Source organism: Pterocles gutturalis, unplaced genomic scaffold (genome assembly GCF_000699245.1).
Source record: "Pterocles gutturalis isolate BGI_N339 unplaced genomic scaffold, ASM69924v1 scaffold24456, whole genome shotgun sequence".
Classification (NCBI taxonomy): Eukaryota; Metazoa; Chordata; class Aves; order Pterocliformes; family Pteroclidae; genus Pterocles; species Pterocles gutturalis.
The window spans coordinates 10633-26306 of NW_010103650.1; the positions used below are offsets into that span (position 1 = coordinate 10633).

The following is a 15674-nucleotide window of genomic DNA, read 5'->3' on the forward strand; positions in this document are numbered from 1 at the left end:
GACTCTCTCCTTGCGTTCATTGAGAAGGTAGTGCGGGCTGGGACAGGCGTGGCGACAGCAGCTGTGAAACCCGCGTGCCCGTGGTGGGCTGAGAGCGCCGTGTGCAGTTGCTCTTGTGGCTTTGTTTGCTGCGTGTGGTAACACAACTGCTGCAGTTGCTGTGCAGAGGTTGGTGGCTACAAAGCTGCTGTGTATCTCTGTGGTTCTGCCGCAGTTCCCACATCCTCCACGATAGCAGGGCTCTGTTCAGAGGGGCCTCGTGGGGTTTGGTGTTAAACAGAGGGACAGATCAGTGCAGAGTACCTGAATGGCCTTGGTGCAGTGAGCCTCCAGTGGTGTTCAAAAGCACCAGCGCTGCTGAGACCTTGGCTTGCAGAGTCCTCTGCCAGGCTGTTCCCAGGTGCCCATGTATGAGTTAAGTAGGTGACAGTTTAGGCTGGGAAGGGAGGCAGGGGCATTTTGTCCCTTAGTATGGCCTGTAACCCTGGTATGTTCATGTTCCTGTGTGCCCATGTCAATGAAATAGAGGATTTGTTAGGGTGGATCCGTACTGAGATCTTCCCAGTGCACGCTGGAATTCCTGTCCTTGCCATCTGGCCAAGCACTGTCTGAATCATGGGCCTCTGGGTGTCTTTGCCTGTCAGCTGCCCTGCCCTGCTGCATTCGGGGAAGGTCACGGGGGTATTGCTGGGTGAGGATGCAGTTTCCTTGATGTTGCCCATCTTCAGCTGAGCTCTTGCATTGTTTTCCTCAGGTCCACATTGGTGTGAAAGGCTTTGTCAGGGATGCAGTCACGGGAGCTGGCCTGGAGAACGCGACCATTGTTGTTGCCGGTATTGCTCATAACATCACAGCAGGCAAATTTGGTGATTACCACCGGCTGCTTGTACCTGGAACCTACAATGTGACCGCAGTCGTATTGGGGTAATGTCTCAGTGGCAGCCTGCGCCCACACTGCCAACTGTTCCTGTTCCCTCATTTGATTTCTTTCCTCAAAGCATCTTGTGTATTTGAGGAGCTTGGCTGGAAGCTGCAGCAGTAAAGGACTCCAGCTTAGACCTGCAGCTGTGTTTGTTCACCCCATGCCCTGCTGCAGCGGGCTGCTGTTGGGTGCACAGCGTTTCTGTCACCTTTGCTTGATTCCTTGTATCAAGCTGCATCTTACTTTTTGGGCATAAGGGAGAAAGTGGAGCAGGCTCATCCTGGTGAGTGTTGGTGGTCTCAAGTAGGGGTGTGAAGGTGTAGCCTGGCCCTGGGCTAGCCCTCTGTGCCTGTGGCTTCTTCCCCAGTGAGTCTGCAAACAGGAACTCATGCCCCTGCGACACAGCAAAGACAGCAGTGTGGTTGGGTCTGGTGGCAGTGGGATGAGTCCCATCAGCTTGTTTGCTGACGATTCTCTCACATAGTCATTAATATCCCAGCACATTCGGGCTGGGAGGAGCAGGCTGGGGTGGTGGCAAGGCTGCAGGGGGTTTTGGCCTCTGTTCTGCAGAGCCTCCTTGCTGAAGCCAGCTGGTTTTTTCACAGTTACACACCAGTGACCAGAGAGAACATAGAGGTGCAGGAGGGAGCTGCAACAGAAGTGGATTTCTCCTTGCAGCCAACTGTAATGCCACCAGCTCTTAATGTCACAAAGTTCACAGCAACGCTTGCTCCCGTCTCCACCATCACCCCCACCCCAGCGCAGGCAGAGGCCCCCAGCCCAACCTCTCTCCATCAACCCATCCAGCCGGTGGACTTCCGCCACCATCACTTCTCAGACATGGAGATCTTTCTGCGGCGGTATGCCAACGAGTACCCCAGCATCACCCGGCTCTACTCCGTGGGCAAGTCGGTGGAGCTGCGGGAGCTCTACGTAATGGAGATCTCTGACAACCCTGGCGTCCACGAAGCAGGTAACGTGGGAAATCCCTTGTAGCAAGGCACCAGTGACTGACCCTTTGCTTCGGGAGACTCTGTGGGCAGAGCAGAAAGGAGCATAGAGCTGACACTTGTCTGAAGAGAGATGGAGCTGCTGCTTGCAGTATCCTTTCCAAAAAGACCAGGTGCAGTGGGTGGCACTAGTGTGAGTTAAAGAGCGTTGCTGGGGACATCTACACTGGTCATGGAGCTCTGGGGCCAGAAGGATCAAGGGGCTTCCCTGAAACAACGTTCGTCCTTTTTGGTGTTGAGAAAGCAGAAGGGTAAATTATAGGTAAAGGTCCTCCAGCCCTGCAGAAAGGCCTGAGAGAGCAGCGCTGGGCATGGTGAGATGTCTCCAAGCTTTGATAGAAGTGGTTATAATTGTCTCTTTGGTGTGACTGTGTGTATGCAGGTGAGCCGGAGTTCAAGTACATCGGTAACATGCATGGGAATGAAGTTGTGGGGCGAGAGCTTCTCCTGAACCTCATCGAGTACCTCTGCAAGAACTTTGGCACAGATCCTGAAGTGACTCACCTGGTCCAGAGCACACGGATCCACATCATGCCATCCATGAACCCTGATGGCTATGAGAAGTCTCAGGAAGGTATTGCTGTCCGCGTTGAAACATCTGTGGGGTTTTTAGCTCTGAGAACAAGCCTTTGGGGTCATAGTACCTCTCTGAGAGATCTGGAAGCATTGCTGGAGCAGCCGTGCTCTCAGCACAGGGAGGCTGGGAGGGGACGTGGTGCATGCTGTGGAATGAACGGGCGCACCCCACACTGCAGAATGTGGGCAGTCAACTGATTCTTGAAGCTGTGCTATATGCTGCCCCTGTTTGGGTCCCCTTATGGTTTGTGGCTATCCCAGAACTTATTTTAAAAAATAGACATTCCTTTGACGCAGCTCATACTCGCTGTGCTTTGGTCCATGCTCTTAGTAACATGTGATGTGGGAGCCAGGTTGTCTGCAGAGCACTTGTCCAAGGATAATATAGACTTTTATCGTGATGTTGAAATTGGCAAAAACATCCTTCAGGGAAGTCCTTAAAACTGCGTGGCTCTTGCAGATTAGCAGAACCAAGTCGGTGTAGAAGTATTTTCTGGAAGCAGAGCTCTGCTTGGGTTTAACAAAGAACTTGTCCGGCTGGTTTGGGAAGGTGAGCTCTGAGGTTTCTGTGATCGTGACATCCGGCTGCTGGGATTGTTCATAGTTCGCTGCCTTTCTGCTCGCTGTGGTCTGACTGGCACCCGGAGCCTGTGCAAACACCTGCTGAAAGGGCCCTGGACACTATGCACAGAGCGGGCCTCTCGCTGACCAAACGTGTGGGTGTCCCCTCACTCTGGGATGCATGGAGCCAGCGCTGCTGTGCACTCTGCTGTCGTCCTTTAAGTGATAGCTGTGAGCTCTCTAATAAGAGGTTGAAGCCTCTGCACTGAAGTGGGAACTTGCACAGGGCACAAGCTCTAACTTGTGTTTAATTTTCAGGAGACAGAGGAGGTACCGTTGGCAGAAACAACAGCAATAACTACGACCTGAACCGGAACTTCCCAGATCAGTTCGTCCATGTGGCTGACCCTCCGCAGCCAGAAACTCTTGCTGTCATGGCCTGGTTAAAGACTTACCCGTTTGTGCTCTCAGCAAACCTGCATGGAGGTACGGCAGCCAAACTGAGCTCCTTCCTCCACGCAGAGGTTGGAGGGGTGGGAGTGTGCAGTGTTCTAGGTGTGAACTGAGGAGCTTTTGCAGAGAGCTCTCTGCCCTCGGCCTTGCTATGACATGGCAGGAGCGAAGGCAGCCAGGTTCCTGCAACAGGGACAAAGCCGTTTGCAAAGGACCCATGCAAAAAATGGAGTAAATCAACACTTTTGTTCATGCTGTATCAGAAACTGGAAACAGGGTGAAAACCATGTCCCCAAGCATGCTTGTAGGGAGTTGAAGAGGCTGCTGGGAGGATCCCAAGCACTTCTCTGCAGGGAGTGCATGCATTGGGGAGCAGCTAGCACACTGCCCGCTGGGAGATGGGGATGGACTCTCTCATCAGCAGTTGCTCAGCCCCTGGGTCTAGAAATGTGAGATAGTGCTGTAGCTGCTAAAGGCTTTGTAGTATTTATAAAGTGAAGGGAACAAGATGTAATCCTGAGGGTTCCCTGCCTTGAATCACATGGCGGAACTATGAAATTTGCTGTAATTTAATTATCTCTTTTGAGTTGTCTAAATTAAGTCTCTCTATTACAGCTTATTCCCCAGACAGTTTATCTGCTGGCTTGTAGCTGTGGCAACTTGCAGGTGGTTGCTTTGTGCTAGCACGTTTGGTTTGGTAGTGCAGGAGTACCGTGTGCAGGTACGAGGGAGCTGGCAGTTCTCCAGCAGCCGTGGTGTCTGGGGTTCCACACTGCTATTAGTACAACTTGCTTTGGGAGAGCTTCAGTAAGCCAAAGATGTTGTAATCTGACAGCGCTTGCAGTGAGCTCCAGAAGGCTGAGAAAGCAGTTGGGCCAAAGGCACTATGCGTGTTTTAGGAAATACCTCCCCTTGCTTTCTCTCCTCTGTGAAAGCGATTGTTACAAGGCTGTGCTCATCCCTCCTGCATGTAAGAGCCAAACCTTTGATGTGTGTAGCCTGGGTTCACCTTCCCCACTGGGTGTGGTCTTATCTCTTCCGTTGCTTTTGTTGTCTCTCCTAGCCCTGGGTTTAATGCTTTGTTTAATGCCAAGTCTTGAGAAACTTGGCACTCTTTGGAGAAAAACTTCTATTACACAGAGGGATCACTTGGAAAGCATGCAAGTACAAGTCAAAGCTTGTTTCCCCTGCAGGTTCTCTGGTGGTTAATTACCCCTTTGATGACGATGAACAAGGAATAGCCATATACAGTAAATCCCCAGACGATGCTGTGTTTCAGCAGCTGGCACTTTCCTACTCCAAGGTAAAGCTCTAACAGGAAAACAGGCACATCCTGATGCTGTTGGGAACCTCCCGAGCGGCTGGCAGAGGAGGGCATGGGTACTGCGGGCGCCTGGTGTTGCAGGCACAGCAGAGGCGTCCTGCGGGATGCTCTCCTTCCATGAGCGGATGTGCAGTGTGTCCTGTCTGCTGGCACTGTGGGAGGAGCGCTCTGTGTAGCACGGAGGCCAGCGTGCTGAACGGTGGTAGAAAATGCTGTAGGGGCTGGGAGGAGAGCGGGGATGTCTGGGGTTGGGTGTGGGCGCAGTCTGTCTGTGCTGCACTCATACGGACGCGTGCTGGCATGAACCTCTCTGTTTGGTAACCCTGAGTGTGTGACTCATGTTAGAACAAAAGTGCCAGTGGCTGTAGAGTGCAGAGACTCAGCTTCACATGTTGCATCTTGTTTTTTAGGAAAATACAAAGATGTATCAGGGAAACCCTTGTAAGGATATGTACCCCACGGAGTACTTCCCGCATGGCATCACTAATGGGGCTCAGTGGTACAACGTTCCAGGTAAAGTGGACCCTAAATCTGTTGCACTGTTTATCTTCAAGTTAATGCACGTGCAGCTTGAAGAATTTAGTCTGATCAGTCACAGATCAGACGCTTTGCTCAGCCCAGGTTACTGGGACTCAGGTTTCTTTTATAACCTCTTAAATAATGTACCCAGATAAAGTTATTCCCGAGGGAAGGAATTTATAGTGTAGTTTTTCTGGCTCTTAGCAAAATGGTTTCATAAAATTTTACAGCAGTAAATTAGCATGAAAGGTATTTACAAGAAGGATGGTTATTTATCTGCTATTTTGGCATCCCTTTGAAGCTTGAATCTTGCCCTGTGTAAAAGCCTTCTCTCTTTGGTTCTTTGGTTATAAAATGCATGGTAGTGCTTCATCTTTCTCTACTATCCCATTTTATTTTTTGGGTTGTTTTTTTTTTTTTTTGAGCTGTGATACAATTGCCTTCAGGAGGCCTTGTCAAGACTTTTTTACATTCCTGTTGCAGGTGGGATGCAAGACTGGAATTACTTGCATACAAACTGCTTTGAAGTGACCATTGAGTTGGGCTGTGTGAAATATCCAAAAGCTGAGGAGCTGCCAAAGTACTGGGAGCAGAACCACCGCTCTCTCCTCCAGTTCATGAAGCAGGTGAGACACTTTGACCTCAAGCAATTGTGTGAGCTGCCTTTGGAGTTTGCGTTAGACATGCCAGAATGGACAGGCTAATCTGCGGGCTGAAGCGAGTGCTGCTTCCTGGCCAGACTAGGAACCTGCTGCACAGAAATCGTCCCCATCAGAACATGTCTTGACTCCTCCCCTCCCTCCTTCTCAACATAGCAAAAATCTGTATGGAAACAGCAGCTGGGTGATGCAGGTGTGGGCTTTTTATTTACTGCTTCCTTGGTTTTCTCTAGGCTGGAGTGGCCTTTACGTGCTGTTCCCGCCTGGGTTGGGGCTGGTGGTAGCGCTGCACACCTGGGGCATGCAAACAAAGGTGTGGAGCAAAGAGTGCTGTGGTGGCACGCTGAGCCAAACAGTTGCTCATTGTGCTCCTTCAGGTGATCTTTGTCCATGCCAGCTGCTGACCAGTCTAACCAGAACCCTTTTGGAACATGTTGCTCCTCTGGGAATGCTGAACCTCCTGGGGCGGGCACTGGTGGGATCTGGGTGTCGGTGCTGCCACGGGGATGTGTGGGGTGGGAGGCAGAGCGAGGGCTGCCATTCAGCAGGGATCTGGGTCTGTGCCCAGGTTCACCGCGGCGTCTGGGGATTTGTGCTGGATGCTATGGATGGAAGGGGCATTCTCAATGCCACCATCAGCGTTGCCACCATCAACCACCCAGTGACCACCTACAAGGATGGAGACTACTGGCGCCTCTTGGTCCCGGGGACGTACAAAATCACAGCATCTGCCCGAGGGTGAGTGAGCCATGGCACAAGGAGCAAACAGCTGCACTTCCCAGTCAGGAGCAGTCCCACTGCACCTGCCTACAGCAGACGTGGGCATGGCTGCTTCTCCTGCCCTCTGGCCTGTGCAGAGTTAGCAGCGTGATGCTGCCGTGGTGTCAGACTGCCCACCTGGTGCTGGTGTAGAATCCAAATCTTCCCTTGTTCGCGGGTGGTGGGGGGAAGGATAACTTAGTGTCTTTAGGGGAAATTCTCTTGCAGGCAGCTGCCCACAGAAGTTGCTTCATCACTTCAGCCACTGCCAGAACCTTTGGGTTAAAGCAGCCTGCCTTGTTCTCCTGCCAGTCTGCCACAGAACCCTGCAACACCTGAGCCAAACGCAGCTCAGTGCTTGTGGGGCCCTGAGCTGCTCCCTGTCCTCCTGCCATTCCTATGTCCCTTTCAAGTGGTCTTGCTCTCCATTTTTACATTTCACACTTTTGGCTGGGGAGCAGTAGCAGTCCCATGGGAGTGTTTACTCAGGAAGGGGGGTGACTTCTGGTGTGAGGTCTCAAATGCCTGACATTTTCTTGTGCCTTCTCTTCCCCGGACAGGTATGATCCAGTCACTAAGACAGTGGAAGTTGGCAGCAAAGGTGGGGTGCAGGTCAACTTCACTCTTTCACGGACAGACATCAAAGTGGAGGAGGGGAAGGTGCCAGTCTTGAACATCCCAGACACCAGCGACCCCAGTGAGAAGGAGTTTGAGACCCTGATCAAAGATCTTTCTGCTGAGAATGGCCTGGAGCGCCTCCTGCTCGCCTCCTCGGGGGATGTCTCTCCTTACCGATACCACCCATACAAGGACCTCTCTGAGTTCCTCCGAGGCCTCTATCTGAACTACCCACATATCACAAATCTCTCCAGGTGAAAACTCAAAGCAGCAGCACTCACCTCCCTCCCTGAGCAGCAGCCTGTGGTAGGGAAGTAGTGAAAGGACGAGCTGTGACTGCAGTGCAGAGATGGGGAGCTCCTGCCTCCCCTTCGCTGTGGTCCCTGAGTTTGAGGAAGCCCCCCGTGTAAGGGCATGGTGGCAGAGCACTGGCTACAGGGACTCGCAGATGCATCCATGTCCTTTTTCCTGGGACATCATTTTGCTGACTTAAATGTGGGGTGCTGTCAGTTCCTCAGGGGTGCCTGGGACTGGCAATATTCTCAGGACCGATATCCCAGGCTTCTGCAAGCATCTCTGTTCTACGCTCGCTGTTTCCTCCATTTTCCAAATCCTTTCTGATATCTGCCCTACTAAAGGGTCCCCAGAAAAAGTGATTAAATTTGACTTACAAATCTCAAACGGCCTTTTTTGATTTTCTGCCTTCAGATTTTAATTCAGTGGTGCAAGACATGTTTGAGTTAGCTCGCCCTGAGCCAAGGTCTGTGCCCTCCTGCAGGAGACCAGCTGTCTGCATTCCCCTGCTTTCCTTTGTGACCTGTAGCGCTTACCCTCTGTCAGCTTTAGAAAGCACAAATCTCTTTGTCCCAGGACCTCATTTGCTTGTTGTCACCAGGCACAACGTGCTCACGTGCTGTCCCCACTGGTGCCAAGGCTGCTGTTCTGATCTGTAGCCTCTATTGTCAGTCCAGTTGCATCAGCCCCGATTGTGTTCCCTGCTTTGCTTGCATTCAGTTTGCTAACTGAATTGCTTCCACTGTAGCAACAACTTCAGCATTAGTGGAAATAGGCCTGCTTTTGTCCTCTAAACGGGGTGCTTTATAAATTAGTTTGATGTCCAGATATATCCTGCTCTGAAGGGAGAAGAAAAAACCCAGAACAAAACCAACATTGGAAGCCCAGAGGCATTTAGCAGTTCCCCATTTAGGTGATGTTATAGGCTACATAGAGGTATGTGGAGCATTGGGTGTCCTGTACATCTGGACATTCTTACACACATGCTTGTGTTCAAACTGATGTTCATAGTGAATTTGGTTCGGTGCTGCAGCAGATCTTTCCTGATGTGGTTGTGTTTTGTGTGTCACTTGTCTTTTCAGCCTCCTCATGGAGTCTGGCAGTGGTTCCTTTCCACAGCAGGGTTTCTCCATGGGGCCAGGCTGGGGTGCAGCTCTGTTTCTGAGCTGACGCTCTGGTTCCTCATCTCTTGACAGTTTGGGTCAGAGCGTCGAGTTCCGTCAGATCTGGTCCCTTGAAATATCCAACAAGCCCAACCAGTCAGAACCTGAGGAGCCAAAGATCCGTTTTGTTGCTGGTATTCATGGAAATGCTCCCGTTGGTACAGAGCTGCTCCTGGCACTGGCAGAATTTCTTTGCATGAGCTACAAGAAGAACGCTGCTGTTACAAAGGTGAGAAGCCAATGCGAGGGACCATCTTGGAACCCTCCAGTTATATCCTCAGAAGACAGTGCTCGCTGGGAGAGACTTGTCTTGCTAACGGGGACTTGTGGGTTGCAGTGATCCCACCGATAACAGGGAGGCGTGAAATCCGTGGGGCCAGTGGGAACCTCTGACTGCTGATATCAATGTAGGCAGCAGTTCCTCGGATGAGATCCAGGGAAATGCGATGTACAGAGAATGAACCCCACTAATTGCTCTTTACGTACTGTTTCTCCTCCTGTTCAGCTGATTGACCGAACGCGGATTGTGATTGTGCCTTCCCTGAATCCAGACGGACGCGAGATAGCGCAGGAGAGAGGCTGCGCGTCGAAGATAGGCCAGACTAATGCTCGTGGCAGAGATCTGGACACAGACTTCACAAGTAAAGCAAACTGAAGCAAAGTGCTGTATAGTGTCCCTGTAGAAATGCAGGCTGCTCGCTGCTCTAGGGTTGGGTGTAGTCGTTTGGGGTCTGCCTGTAAAGAGAGCAGCACTCCTACCCTGCAGCCCAGGCAGCACAGCTGCTGGGAAGCTTCCAAAGCTTAGATCTCCCTTGCAGATGGTGATTTACAGTCTCTTATTTGCAAGGAAAAGACGAAGCAGGGTTCTTTAGGAATAGTCCAGAGGTTGGTCAACGCCTAATGTATTTTTCCTGTTAATTTATTTCTCCCAACCCCACATTTCTGAAAAATGCCTTCTGTTCATGCTCCCCAGAAGCAGTCTCCTTTTTTCATGCTTTTCTGGTTTCCATGTAACTGCCTGCACTGTGTCAGCCTGCCCTTCCTGGGGATGAAGTGTTTCTTCTGGCCAGGTTTGTCTGGAATCATCCCAAATGCTTTCTTAAGAAAATGTCAGTTCAGTGACATTGAGGAGGGCAAACACACATGAAATACACTCTGCATCACAAAAGTAAATAGCTTGGGGAAATACTGATGTGTCACAGTTATTTAGCTTTGCAGATGAATTCCCCCCCATGGGCAGTGTGGACTAGGTGCTTTACTTGATTTGTCAGGTGCATCTGCTGAGATCTAACAAATATGTTTTGATACATGCAGCAGACTTGATTTTGGACATAAAGAATGTCCTTCTGCTGGCCTCTCAAATAGCAGGGAAAACTTGTCAATTCCCTTTTCTATTTTTTGTTCTGATTTCCAGGCAATTACTCCCGGTCCTTGGGGACACTAGAGCCTGAGACCAAAGCCATCATAGAAAACTTGATACTGAAGCAGGATTTCAGCCTCTCCGTTGCGCTAGATGGAGGATCTGTGCTTGTCACTTACCCATACGATAAGCCGGTGCAGACAGGTATGACTGACTCCTGCAGGGCCCTGCACCCACAGTTACCCTCGGGCTGTCTCTGCAGAAGTTCATGTGACCGTGTGGTGTAAGAGCTCTTTGCACCGGTGGTGGTCTGTAGCCTCCTTTTGTGTTCAGCCCTTTGTATGTAGAGTTGACAGTCTGGTAAGTACAGCTATAAAACTTCCCAGGATTCAGCTAGGGATCAGACCACTTACCGTTTCCATTCCTGCAGCAGTATTTCAACCTTTCCTCTGACAAAGCTAGTATAAAATTTGTTTTTAATACCACCCCTCAGCGTTACGGGAAATCTGGAATGCCCCTGAAACAGCGTGTGTTGCTGTTTCATACAGGATCGTGGGATTAGACTGGGAATTTGCCCCTCCAGGGAATAGGAGTTGCACTCTCATAGGTCTCACTTTCCTCTTTGTAGTGAAGAACAAAGAAACACTGAAGCATTTGGCATCTCTGTACGCAAACAACCATCCACTGATGCATTTGGGCCAGCCAGGCTGTCCGAATAAGTCAGGTATGTTTGGTTGAATTCTTTAACCCACCATCAGCTTGTGCTAGACTCTGCTCGGAGCAGATCCGTCTGACAGCTGTGTTGTTGCTCTCACAGATGAGAACATTCCTGGCGGTGTGATCCGTGGCTCTGAGTGGCACAGTCACTTAGGAAGTATGAAGGTACTTCATCATGGCACAAGGCTTTCTATCTCTGCTAAACAAGTATTAAAAAGCATATTTGTTCTGATGTCTGGGCAAAACTTCCCACCTCCATCTGTATTTTGCAAAGCATTTTAGAAACCTCCTGTTTTGTTGTAACTGTGGTTTTGGTTTTTGCAGGATTTCAGCGTTGCATTTGGTCATTGTCCTGAGATCACTGTTTATACCAGCTGCTGTTACTTCCCGAGCGCAGGGCAGCTTCCCGGCCTGTGGGCAGACCACAGGAAATCTCTCCTTAGCATGCTGGTGGAGGTGAGCCGCAGTCTGGGGGAGGAAATTCTGGCAAGGAGTGAAGGTAGCAGGCCAGGTGGGGAGGGGAGAGGAAGAGAGCAGCATGGAGAGTCTTTGTGTTTTCATTGGTGGTGTGTAATTACAGACGGTCATAATTTAGACTGTATGAGGAATGGATCGAACAGAGGCAGCAAGTGACCAGGGAATGTGTTTACACAAGAGTTAAATATCTGTGCTGTGTTGCCTCACAGTGGGCTGAGCAGTCCTTGCAGTATTGTGCAGTTTTATTTATTATGGGAGTCAGGGATGGGGAGTGGGCTGTATTTTGAGGGGAGGATTAGATCCTACTTTAATTACAGATGTGCCATATGCTTGGATCTGAACGTGAACTGTTTGAAATGTTTTATTCCAGGTTCATAAGGGAGTCCATGGGTTTGTCCAAGACAAGAGTGGCAAGGCAATTTCGAAAGCTACCATTGTTCTCAATGAAGGTTTGGAGGTCTCCACTAAAGAAGGTGGCTATTTCCATGTGCTGTTGGCTCCAGGTTTGCATAGCATCAATGCGATAGCTGATGGGTACCAGCAGAAGCATGTGAAGGTATGTGAGTGTCTGTATTGGAGATCTTCCCCTCACTCCCTACAGTCATATAAACTCATCCCTAGCTGCGCTCTGCCCTGTTGGCTGTGTTTAGCTGCTCATTATGTGCCCAGGGCAGCTGCTTTCTGCCTTGATATCATGGCTGGAGAAGAATTTCCCAGCCCAGCAGGCTTGTTTTGGACACTGGCTTTTCTTTTCCTTGTTTTTGGCATCCACCCAGCCTTGCCATGCTCAGCAGGTGTCTCTTTTGCCTGAACACCTAACAGGGGTGCAAGCTTTGAGACAGTCTGAGCTCTCGTGTCGTTCTGCAGGTCTTTGTACGTCACGATGCACCCAGCTCTGTGCTCATTGTGTTTGACACGGAAAACAGGATATTTGGTCTGCCCAGGGAGCTGGTTGTAACTGTTGCAGGTAAAGTGACACCTTTAATCAAAGCCATGAGCTTTACTTTCTGTTCTGCTTTGTGCTGACAATGACCCTTCACTGAACTGGAAAAGTAGCCTGCGGACTTAAGCCGTCTCTTGCTTTCCTTTCTGAACACCTGCTTGTCCATACAAACTGGTCCAACAGCCCTTGGATCTGGGGATGCTGGGCTGGCAGATGGGAGGGAGGGAGGAATTAGAGTGTTGCAGGGGTCTGAAGGGTCCAGACTGGACTTGAAGATGCCTGGAATGGGGAGAGCGTAGAGCTGGGACCTAGGAGATCTTACTTCTTCCCCAAGTTTTCCTTTGAGTTGTATGGCATCAGGTAAGCATTAGGGTTTGGTGGTTTTGGTTTGGTTTTTTTTTTTTTTTTTTTTGTCAAGGTGGCAGCTGCTGGAGAGGTTAGAGTTTATTACAGGTGGTCTGCAGAGTAGCTCAGTGATGCTGTCCTTGATTGCGAGCACAGAAAATATAACTAGTGCAGTCCTGCTCTGGGAGCACCTCTCTTGCGTGGCATGTCTTCTGTGGCCTAGGAGCAGGGAGCAGGGTCGCAGTGAAGTGAGGAAAGTGGCTGTGACTGTAGAAGGGAGGAGAAATGGAGGCAAAAACCTTGGAGGCTCTGGAGTGAGGGAACACGGCATTAACTTTAATGTCTGCTCTCCAATAGGTGCAAGTATGTCTGCTCTGGTCCTCACTGCCTGTATCATCTGGTGTGTCTGCTCAATTAAGTCCAACAGACACAAGGATGGCTTCCACCGCCTCCGGCAGCACCACGACGATTACGAGGATGAAATCCGCATGATGTCCACTGGCTCAAAGAAGTCCCTTCTGAGCCATGAATTCCAGGATGAAACAGACACTGAAGAAGAAACATTGTACTCCAGCAAACACTGACACCTCGGGGCAGGAAAGGAGGTTCCCAGGGACCAGACCCGGTGCGGGGGGCGATCCCTGTGGTTCAGTTTTGAAACATTAGCTTGCAGGATGTGTCCTCCAGAGGTGTGGGTGGCAGCTCCCAAATTCCCTCTGCTCTTTGCTCTGTTGCCATGTAGGTGCAAATCAGTGGGTGTTGGAGGCTGTGTTTGGGCTAAGGGCACGGCTTTTTGGGTCAAGATCTGGAGGTTCACATGACGTTGTTTGAAAGGCAACTTAACAGGGTGGCCAGCAGAGTTCCTAGCACTTCCCCAGCATCTCAACACAGTGAGCAGATGGTGGGGAAGTGCCCTAAGACCTGTGCGGGGTCGTAGTTACAACACTCCAAAGCAGTTTCTCTACCTGTTTTGATTTCGTGTTTTCCACTCTGTACTTGGGGGAAGCCAGATCCTTCGCTGGACTCCACGTTCTGCAGAGCAGCCCTCGGAAAAAGACTGTACTTGGTTCTCAGCTGCTCCCTTGGAGCTTTTCCCCACCATGAGATGCTGTGGCCTGCTATGATCTGCGGCGGTTGTGGAGCACCTCTAATGTGTTGCTAGTTCCAGGCACTGCCTTGGGGTCCTGACAGCTGGGGGAGTGGACGTCCATTCTTGACATGAGCTGGAGAAAGGAGGAACTGTCAGAGCTTCAGTGAACTCTGACAAAGTTCAGTTGGCTGCCAGCTCTGCAGTACTGCTGTTCCTGACTTCTGGGGGAAGAAAGAAACTTTATCCCCATCATCCCCAGTTGCTTCTTGTCTGTGTAGTAGACTTGGCCTTTGGGGTCTCGTGTTAGTGTTACAACAGCACAGTGTCCAAAAGAGCAACTGAAGATTGTTCTCAGCAACTGGATGAACGGATTGTGGTGGGTACTGTAGAAAAGCCATCGGTTACTGACTCCATCTGATCAGTTTGCTCAAGTCCACCTCTGTTCGGGAGGAAACTGAAATCTGACCACTGCTTTGTATTTGAGCATTATTGGAGAAGCAGGGAGAGGTCGTGGGTGTATCCATGGCCCAAAGTCACTCTTAAATTCTGAAGAAGTGCTGCACCATTCGCCATTGCCCACCTAATACCGTTTAGTGATCAGAGCACTTTGGAAACACCTCTCATCAAGCTCTGGGGGTGGCAGGTGTCAGTTCAGCCTGATGGCTTGGCTCTGGTTCTGCTCCTACAGCATCCCTCAAGTGTGTAGCGAGAGCTCCACCTGCTTGTGTGTCTGCAGTTGTGTCCGCTGCTGCGGGGGCCTGTCTGCAAGGCGTGAGGAAGGGCTGAGCGGCTGGGCTGAAGGAGAAGGGAAAAGCAGCCCCATTCGGTTTTGTTGCACTTGGCAGAAGGTTGGAAAGAGGAGCTGCAGTGTGCATCCACAAGACATGTGGGGTTTGTGGGGAACAGAAGGGCTGTCCAGGAGGGAAGGATGCCTGAAATGTTTGATTTCCAAAGCCTTTATACATCTCTGAAGTTTCTGTGCTTTCTGGGCAGAAGGCTGGGGTTAGAATAGGCACTTATTTTCTTGCTGCTCATTTTCTTTTTTAATTCTTGCCCCACTGACCCCAGCTCCAGGCGCACTGGTGCAGCAACGTCTGGGGCATCGTTTCCCCTGAGCTCATCTGTTCTCCAGCAGCTTGGGGAGGTCCACTCGTGAAAGCTGCCGGTGGTGTCTCTGGGAGGTGTTTGCGCTCAGATGCACCTGTGTGCACAGCAGCTGCCCTCCAGAACCCACCTGGGCTGTGACCGTGTCGGTGTGTAATGGGCTGCAGCACACCAGCTCCCTATAGCGCCCAAACTTTGCCTGCTTCTGAGGGCTCTAACGAGACACGGCTGGGGTTTTATATTAAAGTTCAGTTTGCAAACAGCTCTTGGGGCTCTGTTTGGGCTTCGTTTCCGCTGGCAGCAGGTAAGGGACTGAGCTGGCCTTGCTTTGTCCCGCTAGCAGTAAGTCTCGTTAGGAATCAGCCCTTTCCCTTGGAGAGTGCGTTTGGCTTGGGGTAGGTGCATATTTTTAAGGTGAGTGGATTTGGGATGTTTTGCAAAGGTGTGGGACGTCCATGCAGCAGGACCAGGTGGGGTGACTGTCTCTCGCTCTGTGCTCGGAGCCACAGCAAGCACACGCTGGGGCTGCTTGTCGCCAGTGTTGGGAAGGCAGGAGCGGCCTCCCCTTGCCATCAGTCTGTCTGTCCATCCATTTGCGGGTGTACCCATGCTGGTTCTGGCGAGGAGCCGGTCCCCTGTGGGTGCTTGTCCCTGGAGCGTGTCGGTCTGTGCACTGTGCCTTCAAATGTACATTTTTAACGGGACTTGAATCGCCTGCTCCTGGCGGGGGGTGGCGTGGGGCGATGCCTGGCTCTGCCCTCCACCCCGCCCTCTGTTTTT

The 15674-nt window shown here is 50.9% G+C and overlaps 1 protein-coding gene across 1 annotated transcript in view; it reads left to right on the forward strand.

Annotated features, from left to right (window-relative positions):
* CPD (carboxypeptidase D) overlaps window positions 1–13748 on the forward strand; it is a gene marked incomplete at its 5' end in the record, with an annotated part of 24375 nt that extends 10627 nt beyond the window's left edge. Inside the window, 19 exons of the mRNA XM_010086797.1 lie at window positions 1–27; window positions 755–924; window positions 1528–1895; window positions 2315–2506; window positions 3388–3555; window positions 4716–4825; window positions 5257–5359; window positions 5849–5991; window positions 6593–6762; window positions 7344–7655; window positions 8892–9087; window positions 9364–9499; window positions 10273–10422; window positions 10847–10942; window positions 11036–11100; window positions 11260–11391; window positions 11783–11968; window positions 12280–12379; window positions 13058–13748. The exon at window positions 1–27 is cut by the window's left edge and continues 110 nt beyond it. Coding sequence (XP_010085099.1) covers window positions 1–27; window positions 755–924; window positions 1528–1895; window positions 2315–2506; window positions 3388–3555; window positions 4716–4825; window positions 5257–5359; window positions 5849–5991; window positions 6593–6762; window positions 7344–7655; window positions 8892–9087; window positions 9364–9499; window positions 10273–10422; window positions 10847–10942; window positions 11036–11100; window positions 11260–11391; window positions 11783–11968; window positions 12280–12379; window positions 13058–13284 — 3051 coding nt within the window. The remainder of the gene's footprint in view (window positions 28–754; window positions 925–1527; window positions 1896–2314; window positions 2507–3387; window positions 3556–4715; window positions 4826–5256; window positions 5360–5848; window positions 5992–6592; window positions 6763–7343; window positions 7656–8891; window positions 9088–9363; window positions 9500–10272; window positions 10423–10846; window positions 10943–11035; window positions 11101–11259; window positions 11392–11782; window positions 11969–12279; window positions 12380–13057) is intronic.
* Window positions 13749–15674: the final 1926 nt, after the last annotated feature.